The sequence below is a fragment of the Merops nubicus genome, unplaced genomic scaffold (assembly GCF_000691845.1).
Source record: "Merops nubicus isolate BGI_N331 unplaced genomic scaffold, ASM69184v1 scaffold21386, whole genome shotgun sequence".
Taxonomy (NCBI): domain Eukaryota; kingdom Metazoa; phylum Chordata; class Aves; order Coraciiformes; family Meropidae; genus Merops; species Merops nubicus.
In genome coordinates this window covers 1-11,355 of record NW_008614636.1, presented here as the reverse complement: position 1 = coordinate 11,355, position 11,355 = coordinate 1, and the positions used below count along the sequence as shown (strand labels likewise).

The window sequence follows — 11,355 nt, the reverse complement described above, 5'->3', positions numbered from 1 at the left end:
AGTTTTCTAGACATTCGTTGAGTCAGAAGAAGGTTTAATGGCCTCATAGGAATGAATGAGATAAAAGGTGAGGGGGACCCGGCTTTACATCTGAATCCATTGAATGGGAGAGAAAATAAAAGTTACTCATATTGTGGGGTAGGAGGGTCTGGCTGAAAAACTCCAGAAGTCCTGTATTCCTTCTGTTCACTGTTTTTATATCTTGGTGTTTTTTTGTTGTTGGGTGTTGTGTTGTTTGTTGGTTTTGGTGTTTGTTTTTTTTTTTTTTTTCCGTGGGCTGGTTTTGTGGTTGGGGGGGGTTTTTTTGTGGTTTTTGTTTTTTGTTTTTTTTTTTTTTCCCTCCCCAGCCCTGATAATTTGAACAGGAGATTGGTCCATATCATACTAGCAATGAGTCTTCCAAACTGTTCTGGAAGAGACATCGAAGCGTCATCTATTCTGCAGTGTCATCTACATTCATCAATTGAATTCTCTAATTCAGTTGGCCATACCAAAGACTTATGTTATTACTATTATCGCAACAGCCAACTGTAATTTACTTATGTCGGTGACACAACTGTATCCTCAAGCCTCAGAAGCTGGGAACATCTTTCTCAACGTAACTGCATCTGGGTTGCTTTTCAGTACTTTGGTTCTGGTAAACGCATAACAAAAGGATAGGACTCAAATTTCCCTTACAGAAATGGAATTAAATTGCCTCTGCCTCACAGAAACGATTCTTAATTTAAGTGAAATTGCATATCTTGGTAGTTAAAATAATTCCACTGTAAATGTCTGTATAAGTAATCTGGACCCCGCTTTCAGATGGGTCCAGATTAAAGTTCTTGTATTCTGCAGACATAGGGACATAATTCATCTGGTAAAGTTGTTCTGATTCCAGTTAATTACTCTAATTCTGCTCGAAGGTTGCAATTCAGCATGAAAGGATGGAGGACTATAGTTCAGGTATTTTTTCTGACAAAACCTTGAAGAATGTATCTAGCCAAGCTAGTGTGCTTTATGTAGAAGGTCAGTTTATTTTTCTTATTGTTACTTCTCTGTTGTTCTGAAACGTAATTTTAAACCAGTGTAGCCATTGCAATGAGCATGCCCTTCTCAACAGCACATGTGTCATAGCGGGGATAGTGACTGGTCACATTTCTAGTCTGAGGTTACCACTGAAACTGCAGCAATTGCATGTTATTCTAGTGGCTAGCTGTCAACCGTGGTGCTGTATGCTGACACAAGAGTTCAAGAAGCAGCTCTGTGGCATGACCTGATCCATGATTCGGTGCTGCCAGAAGGGGCAGTGTCCCTTGTCACGGTTTTATGACCTCCCTCGCCCTGGCGTGTGCCTGCTCTTTCTCCCTCACCTCACGTTTATGACTGTTGTCAGACAACTTGACTTGCTAAACTGACAAAAATCAAATCTAGCAAGATGTATACAGGTCTTTTCAGGGGTAGAAAGTTAAACGAGCTTTTTGGCAGGCCCCATGAGTGCTTGAGCAGGGCAGAGGGCAGAACTGTTCTGGGTGAGAAGGAAGGGGAAAGAAGAGAACAGATGGCTTTCCTATGGCAGTAGATTCACCTTTTTTAATCAAACTCTTACTTTGAGGAATTGGAAGAGTTATTTTTAGCTTGCATCAGTTACATGCTCAGATTCACAATACTCATACCTGAGGGGAATATGCTGTTAAGAGAAGGTAGCTTACTGTATTAGTGTGGCTGACACAACTCCAGTATGGTCCTGCTGTGACTTTTGCAGTTCTTTCAGGAGCAGTTGATTTTGAGGATCCATGTTCCCCCTTCACATCTTGTTACTTCTGTAGTCGAACGTTTAGCTATTCATTCAATTTATATTGGATTTGTGAAACAACCTGGTTGGGTTTGATGGGTTTGTAGGCTGATTGCTATTAAGTTTTGTAGTTCTGTGTATTAAGGTAATGATCACCTGTGCTGGAAATGAGTTGCTGCTGATGAAACTGCAATAAGAAAACCATGGTCCTCTTAAACTGAAAAAAGTAATGTGGAACTGGAACTTAAACATTTTGCCTAAAAATTCTTGAAAGCTTGTTCTATAGTAAATAATTACCAGGTCTGATCTCTTTATTTGTCTAAAGAAATTAATAATTGGAGCAACTTAATTATTTATAATTGGTGTCTGTATTTCTTCTAAGTATCTAAAGACCTTAAACTTTTTGCTTTTTAGAATGAGTATGCATGAACGAGTGAACAGAACAGAGAGGCAGTTTAAATCTCTCCCAGCTAACCAACAGAGTCTTCTTCCTCAATTCCTTCCTCACCTGGATGAGATTCGGAAGTGCATTGATCATAATCAAGAGATGCTACAGACCATTGTGAATGACTGCATTCATATGTTTGAAAATAAAGAATATGGAGAAGACGTATGTTAAAAATGGACTTTTTCGTAATCCAGAACTAAATTTTGTCTTCTTTGAGATTTTCTGCATTTGTTTTTCACACCTTTTGGCCTCCAACTTCTTTCCTTTTGCCTTCTTTATTTTCTCCTTTCTTAATTCCTTTTTGCTTACATTTCCTTGCTCTTGTCTTTCATACCTTGTAGAACTGATATTTAATAAAACTGTTTCTTATTACTGCTCGTAGCTAGACCTGTGAAAACTAATTGAGAATCTGGAAACTGGCAGTAGTCAGTTACTGTAAAAGCAATTTTCCACTCCAGAGTTCTAGCTCTACCCTGGTTACATTTTAAAGTTATTTTTTCAGTTAACGGTGTAGAGCATAAATGGTATTTATCTGTCTTACTGTAGGCTATTTTATGTTATGGCATTCTAAATCAGTTACAATTTTAGATGGGCCAAGTATTTTTAATGTACTCGTTTGTAAAAACTTCTTCACTACTTACCTGGTTCTTCAGTGTGGTGTCTCTTTAAAACAAAGAAACAAAAAACCACAAACAAACAAAACAAAACCAAAACCAAACCAACCAACCAAACAAAAAAACAACACACCACACCATTGCACTCAGACTTAAAAGACTGGCAGAGATGGAAACTGAAGTGCTTTTTTGGTATCTGCAGGCAAGATACAGTAATGGGCAGCTCTAATGTGAGCTGCTCAGTGATGCCTCATCAGTACCTGAAGGGATCATATTGGGGTAAGCAGTTCAGCCTCTGTACTAGGTAAGCCCTAGTCCTGTCCTGAATAAGGACTGCCACTTGTTCTCTGTGATGCCATACTGTGTAGTGGGTTTTCTGGTGTGGAACCTGGTCTCATGGGTGCTGAACTGAGACCAGAAAACTCAGTTTGTGTAGGATTCTAGGCTGGGTTTGAGCCCTGGTCCCAAGAGTGAAAGGCTTTGTTAGCTAAAATGCCCAACAGCCCATGTTGCATGGCTTTTGTCCTTTTATAATTTACTACATGTTTGTTTTTTTTTTCTTTCAAGACTAAAGATACTTGGTATGTTTTCAACTAACTTCTTTTTCTTCCCCCATTTTAATCAGGGAAGAGGGAAGATAACACCAGCTTCAACATTTGACATGGATAAATTAAAATCCACTTTGAAACAGTTTGTGAGAGATTGGAGTGAAGAAGGAAAGCCTGAGAGAGATTCCTGCTATCAGCCAATCATTAGTGAAATTGTAAAGAACTTTCCAAAAGAAACACGGTAATAGTGTTTAAAAACTTATTTTTATGTAGGCATACAGAGCAGTAGCAATCTGACAAAGTTTTTATAGACTAATGAAAAGCTTGGATTTAAAAATACAGAAATTGCTGTGAATACACTGGAATTTACTTTTTAATCTAGAAAGTTTTTTGTTTCTAATACAAGGTGTTGGAAAAGAGCATAATAGTGAACTTCAGACAGGAATATCACGTAAACCAGAAATAAGTTTTTATTTTTTTTTTTTACCTGCAGCTTGATGTAGTGTGATATATGTTAATTTTTCAAGTAGGAGACCTCAGAAGGTTGTGAAGTTCACTCAGTTGTGGTCAGTGAGGTAAGTTTTGTAGGATAGCAGATTTTTGGAATACATGTGCTGCCAGTAAAGGGAAGGACCTTTGTGAGAGCAGCAAGTGTGAGTATTGCCCTCCATGGTGGAAGAAGACTCTCAACCTCTAGTGCAGTTTTATTGCACTAAGAATATACCCTGCAAATACTTACTTCTAGTCTTGGTTTCATACATGTTACAAGGCAAATCTGAAAAAGCTTTGCTGCATGTGTGAGGGTGGCTTTGTAACTGCATTGGCTTGTTAATCCCACCAGAATAGTCACTGATGACTCTTAGATAATTTTAAGTATAGTGGTAGAATTTCAGAAGATACTATTTCTGTAAGAATTATGGTTTTAATGATGCTGCAGTTTAGTAAGCCCAGTCATCATAAAGTACATCTCATTTTAAACTTCACACACATAATGGGAAAACTTGTGAACTTCATACTGTTGAATGTGACAGGTCAGAACTTGAGTTCAATACAGCTCAGTATTACTCTGGTTCTTTTTCCACAGTAATTGCTAATAATGTGCTTGTAACAGTTTAAAAATACCTTCCACTAACCATTCTAATCACTAATCCCTATTAGTGGTGGCAGAGCTTGATGTAGACATGGTTGGTTGTTTTCACCATTGCCTTAGGCTAATTCATCTCAGAATGGATGCAGGAATAAAAATTCTTTCTGAAGGTGAACTTTATGCAGTGTTTTTAATATGCCCTACGTATGATAAACATGAATGAAATACTACGGGTTACCTGATGGACCTCTGATCTGCAAGAGAAGTCATAGTTCTGAAACTGATCATTCTAATCTTCAAGGTAGCAGTTCACTTTTTCTCTGTATGCTAGTTTTTGAAGCAGTTTGGTTTGTGGAGACCTAACATGTCAGATCTTAAGAGATAACGTGACTGAAGCTGGAAAGTCTTTTACATTTATCATCAATAAACTTTCAAAACCTGTAGCTGCTATTAGGAAGTAATGTGGTAACAGATCAGGTGAAACTGCAATTGATAGCTCTGTGCTTCTTTACGAGGACTTCTGTTTGTTGTCATCAAACACAACTAATACGGCAGTGCTTCTCTGCCTGTTGTGATGGTTCTGAAATACTAGCTGGGTATTATTTTCCCTCTGCAGAAATCTCAGAACATCACTGTATAGATCAAACATCTCTACTACAAGTCTGAGTTCGTCAAATAAAACATTTTTTTTAATTTATAAAATTTGTATTACATATCTATTTAAAACTTTACTATTAATGACAATTATCAAGTTGTTGTAACACTTCAGTAAAAACTTTTTTCTGTTCACATATTGTTAGTTGCTGTCATCAGCTCATTCTGTCCTGGTGACTGGAGGCTCTCCTTCTCAGGTGCACCTTAGCTCTTTGAGGTGAGAAGGGCCTGATCTCTTTGCCTGTTATTCGGCTTGACAGGCAGGTGCCACACCACTGTTGTCTGAGAAGTAACTTTTCTGGCAGGACAGGCAAACTGGTAAATCCAGTTTCTTTTTTAGACGTTTGGAGGAGAAGAGTTGTTTCAGTATGAAGTGATGGACAGGGCCTGAACTGTGAAGTTATTCTGGCTGTTGCGGGTAGGGAGTGCAAAATCTGTCCTCCAGAGAGGACTGGCTGTGGGTGCTAATGCAGGAAAGCAGCCTGTATGTGGAACCTCAGAGTGCAGCTTTGTGTTTCCTTGGAGTTCCCTTTCTAGCACAGGATGCTGAAGTCTCCTGAGATGATGAAATCAAAGTGCTAAGGGGAAAAGTATATTGTTAGCACTATGAGATGCAAATAGCTTTGTCTAGACATATCTTGCATTGAAAAAGATAGAGAAATAAATTTTAAGTTTAAAACTGCCATACTATCATAGAATTGTTTTGGTTGGAAGAGACCTTTAAGGTAACCAAGTCCAATGACTAAACCAGCACTGTCAGATCATCACTAAACCACGTGTCTAAGTGTCACATGTACATGTCTTTTAAATACTTCCAGGGATGGTGACTCCATGACCTCCCTGTGCAGCTTCTTCCAGTGCTTGATAACCATTTTGTGAAGAAATTTTTCTTAATATCCGACCTTAGCCTCCCTTCATGCAACTTAAGTCTGTTCCTCTTTTTCTGTTCATTCTTACTGTGGAGAAGAGACCAACAGCCACCTCGCCACAGCCTCTTTTCAGACAGTTGTCAGTACAAGTCGCCTTTTCCTTTTTAAAAGCTTCGATTGGACTGTACATTCAGATTCTAGTTAACATTGATTCCATTCATTGGAATCATGTGAAAAAAGAAAAGAACTGAAGTGCTCTGCTTTCTCCCCTGGGAAGCAAAAGAGATGCAAGCAGTGGTTGAAGGCTCCTGTACATTAAAACAGTCTTGTGAGTAGGCACTACCTGTTGTCTTGTTTCAGTCCAGTCTTCTGACAAGACTGTCATCTAAAAATAAAAATGCCACTCCTTTTCAGAAGGAATTAATTCTTTTTGCTTTGCACCTTAATGTGGAATCTGATATCAGGATCAAAGCAGTTTTAAGTGAAGTCCTATGAGGTAAGGTCTTCCTGAAGAACCGATAGATTTCCTGCATTATTCATGTTGGAATTTAATTGCGTTTCAGCTCACAGAGTCTCTGTAATATTGTCTACATTTTGATGAAGCCATTTAAATTTCTTGGATCTGAGTGAACCACGATCACTGCTTTCAGTAGGAGAGAAGAAGAAAACATAGATACATTTTTATTTCTTGATGGAATGAGGAAGACATTAAGTTCAAAATCTAAACAAGTCTACTGACTTTTTTTTTTTTTCCTAAGTTCCCTTTTCTTTTGTCACTTTGATTTTATTTTACTTATACAGTTACCCTTCCTACATATGTGAAAGGATGTAAAGATCACCAGCTTGTTGTCCAAACCAAAAGAACCAAAAAGAACCAAAGAAATAGTTAACCTTTTAGTTAATTATCTTCCCATGGCCAAGACCAGTAAACTTAGGTATTTTCTTCAAAGTTTTGTTTTATTCATTAACTTGTCCCCTGGAACCACCTGTAACCTAAAATATAAATATATCATGCTGTCCAGCAGCTGATTGCATTTCCCAAAGTACTGGCAGGACAATCCCAAAAGAAGTCACCAGCAATGTTTTACTTGAAAACCATAACTTATTAGCCATAAGCCTGAGCTTAACTATATTTCTTGCATGTTCTCACTCACATTTATACTGATGATAAAATTTCTGCTTTATAGGAGTATAGCTTTATGGAAAATATATTTGCCCTTGCAGGGTTTCATGAAAAATTGTACTTAGCCTAAACTCTGCTTTAAACATTGTATTTATGAGCAAACGGTATCTCCAGTGTTATTGCAGTCCACTGAAGGCTTTGCAGGTCTTTACATCGAAATATATTAAACTTAGCTGCTAAGTTTGGAGGAGAAAAATCGGTCTTCAGATGCTCATGCTTTTTAGCTACTGTCATTATTTTATTTGAAAAGTAGTTGTATTTAAAAAAAAAAATGCTGGAAGTGTGATAGTAAAATAGTGAAAAATACTAGACTGATAGTGGATCTATTTACTGACTAACTTTACAAACATTGAGATAAGACATCAAGAAACAAGCAGTCCCACAGTGGGATTCTGTGTCGAGTTGCCACTGATCTTCTGTGTATGTGCTCTATATTTCTTGTCACTTCTTATCATTAGAGAATTGCAGTGTTTAGTTTATGAAAATGAGGGTTTTGTTTGATCACACACAGTAATTTCTTCTGCTAAACTTCTGTTTTTCACCTTCAGCACTGTCATATTTTTATTAAAGCACAATAGACATAAGCCTCTATTTTATCAGAAATATTTTTTCCCCCTTTAAAAGGGACATTAAGCTAATACCTTAATTAAATTTCTAAATGCTGCAAATATATCACAGTGCAAAGTGCAACACAATAATGGCGTTACAAACTTTAGTTGTTTCTGATATGTATCTGCTGTTAAGAGACTGATGCAGTTTTAATGCTTGAGCCAAACTGTCTCCTGCAGACTTCTTCCCTGCATGTTGGCCATCCTCCGCTCCCCACACCTGTCGGTTGGGCAGGGCAGCGTTTCTTCCCTATTGCCCCACAGGTTTACAACGGGTGCCTGTTGGATACCTATTTATGTTCCTAACCAGCGCTAGCTCTGTGTCATAGAAATCCTGCTGCTGCCTGCTTCAAGGCTGGTTCCACTGCGGCCAAGTGCTGGATTATTATGAGTTTCCAGAATTTTGTGTTTTTATTGATTCTTTGATACTGCTGCATTTACATATGTACCAAAGGAAATGAGTTTTTTTTTTTAGCCTTCTAAGTTAACCTTATGACTGTAGCCATTAAAAAAAGCAATCTCTGTGCAATTAAAAATGTTTAGCTGTTCTAAAGATTCAAAAAGTAGCATAATGTAGTGCATTAGAGTGCTCCCACCACTACTTTTTGTATCTTTTTTTTTTTTAAATTCATCAACCAGTTTGTCACTAACAATTCCTTTTAAGTCATAAAAAGCAAAGTTATATAGGAGGATGCTGTCAACCATCACTACTTGTTACAGAGCAAGTTTTCCACATACCAGATTTCTCTGATAATAGATTCAGAAAAAAGCTCTTGAACCATTTTGTCAATGAACTGAGATTTATCCAATGATCTGTATTCTATTAGCTGTGTTAGGTATGCTGAAAGAAAGTTAGTAGCCAATACCTGTCTCTAGCAAAAGGGTAGATGGAAATTGAAGTGCTAACAAGTTTCCAGACAGACTTCAATCCCTTAATAAAGGCAAAAAGGAAAGTTCAGAAAATCAACTATTTTCTAAGAGAGAATTGGGGAAATTAGTTCAGAGACACAAAAGCATGTATAGTGCGAATAAAAAGATACAAGACAATTACAATCAATTTAAAGTCAACTTGTGACTGTTAGAGGCTTTATCTTGTTTTAGGATGATTAAAGGTGCAGCTTTTGAAATGTAATTGCACCTGCATAGCTATGAGTTATTAGGTTGTTTTTTAATTAAAGACTCTCGTAATCAATATATGGTAATCTTATAAGTGGGATTTCGACCCACTTGCTGTAGAAGTGTCCACATGGGAGTGCAAAAATCTGTGTAGAGCTATTCTAAAAACTTAAATTGTAAGGAAATGAAGAAATAGGTTAGAAATACATCTGGAATTACAGTGTGTCACTATGAATAGGAAAAGCTGTAAGATTGAGGTTTTTGTAGCTTCTCTTAGAAAGTGGATTTTCTTCTGCCTTCTTCTTGGTCCCTATTGACAAAAACTATGTCTTGAGTAAGTCATTTTTACATTAGTTAATCTTTATTTTTTTACAGTAGGACTTCCTAGCTAGTTTCCTTCTGGCTTTCCTTGTAGAAGGATGTACAGAGAACTGTTGCTTCACAGGAGTGCTTTTAAGTAATCGCAAAGTCTTGTTTTCCTGCTTCTTGTTAATCAGAAAAGAAATCATCTGAAAGTGTGATGGAATGGAAATGAGAATCAGGAATGAGAAGAAATCTGATTTTTCATTTGGGGTGCTTCACTAATTAGATGATTAAACCACAAACCAAAAGGCACTGTTAAAACTGCTTCCTTCGTTTGTGTGACCTTTAGAAAAGAATAATGCTTTCTTTTGGTCTTGAGCAACAGTCTTCAGAATTGCACTACTTTTCAGAGTTTACACAACTCCTTCATCTTCATGCTTGTGCAGCGTGGTAACTCCTTTGAACCCTTTGTGGCATTGTATTGGGTCTGGCTGAGCTGATTTCCCCATGGCAGCCCTCCTGGTGCAGAGCTGCTGTGTGTGGAGTTAGAAGGGTGCTGGTAACACCCGTGTTGTGACTGCCGCTGAGCAGTGCTCACACAGCACCAGGGGTCTTCATAACATTCCCCCCTCAGTGGGGTGCGGGGGCAGGAGCTTGGGGGGGGACATATCCAGGACCATATGATGTCAGCTTGGCTACAAAGCCAGTACAGCGGTGGGGGGAAGGTGGGAGGCTACTCCTTGGTCTTCTGGAGCAACCGCTGTGCATTTTGGAGCTCTGCTTCCCAGGAAGGGGCCAGACAACCTGTGCTGATGGGAAATAGAGAATAAATCCTTGGGTTTTTTCTCTTCACTTCTGTGGGCAGCATTGCTTGCCTTTGCTTTCTAATATAACTGCCTTTTATTTTTTTTAGACACAAGGGGTTTTGTCTCCAACTTATTTTCCTTTGTCCTGTTTGCTCTGCAGAGGAGGGAGAGGTGGTTCTCTTGCTACTCCTTAAAATGCAGCCTGGTAGCCATATGCACCAAATGCTCCACCATCCCTGAAGTAGTTAATAGCAATACCTACTTTAAGCCCAGAGTTTGTTTCAAGTTACATACTTTCTTCTCATTTGTTTTACATATTTTGAACAGCATTTATTAATGTATGTGTGTTTATATTTGGATTGCATTGTGATGGAAGTCTGATGGTTAGGGTATGTATATATTGCCTTTCCTGTCTGCAAGAAAAAACTGAGCTTCTTAATTGCTGAACTTGGAAGATGGGAGAGGTTTTTCTAGGTACATTAGAAAACATACACTGCTGGACATCTTCTGGTTGTCTTCCACTTGATGCCTAGTTATTGGAAGTGAGAGGTGAGAAAGTTGCGATGTATTTTGATTTAGGAAATCCTAAGTCAGTGTGATTCAGTGAAATCGGTGAACAGCGTATGTGAAACCAGCTGTTGCTAAGAAAGTAACTACTTTAAGGTTTTTACAATCTGAATTGCTCATCAGCTTATGAAAGTTTTGTTTGGTTTGTGTTTCTGATGTCAAATTACTTCTTTTTCATGCGATGTAACTGAAATGTCTAGAATATTTACTAGTTACCAGTGGGCCTCACAGAAAAATAAATGGTGCTTTATGGTGATGTTCTTCAATTCACTTCGGAAGTTTTTAGCCTGATGAGTAAAAGTTTTCAGGAAAAAATAAATGTTCTGTAATTATGCTCTGTATTCTGAATGAGGATTGTATATGTTCCTTTGAGTAATTTCTGTGAATTATTTTGACTGTACAATTAACCAATCTGATCACAACTGGCTCAGTTTACATTTAAAAAGTCAAGTCATACAGGAAATAGTTCACAATATCTAAGTATATCGGGACAATGTTTGGCTGGACCTCTGTAAGTTTTTTTAAGAGGTATCAGATAAAGACTTAACTGTTATTTTTGTTCTGTTGCAGGGATTTCTCCAAAGTTAATATCCTGGTACCTGGTGCTGGGCTAGGTAGATTGGCGTGGGAAATAGCTATGCTCGGTTATGCTTGCCAAGGAAATGAATGGAGCCTCTTTATGCTCTTTTCTTCTAACTTTGTACTCAACAGGTACATAGTTTACGTTTTACTTGCTGATTGAAACCTAGGGAGGCAAAATTATAGAAAAAGTTTATAA

At 37.9% G+C, this 11,355-nt stretch overlaps 1 protein-coding gene across 1 annotated transcript; it reads left to right on the top strand.

Annotated features, from left to right (window-relative positions):
• Nucleotides 1-2,174: 2,174 nt before the first annotated feature.
• Nucleotides 2,175-11,288, top strand: LOC103774871 (UPF0586 protein C9orf41-like; the record flags this gene model as incomplete). Its single annotated transcript, XM_008942307.1, has 3 exons — nt 2,175-2,384; nt 3,462-3,625; nt 11,148-11,288. Coding segments are annotated over exons 1-3 (500 nt in total), but the record flags the coding sequence as incomplete, so codon positions are not given.
• Nucleotides 11,289-11,355: the final 67 nt, after the last annotated feature.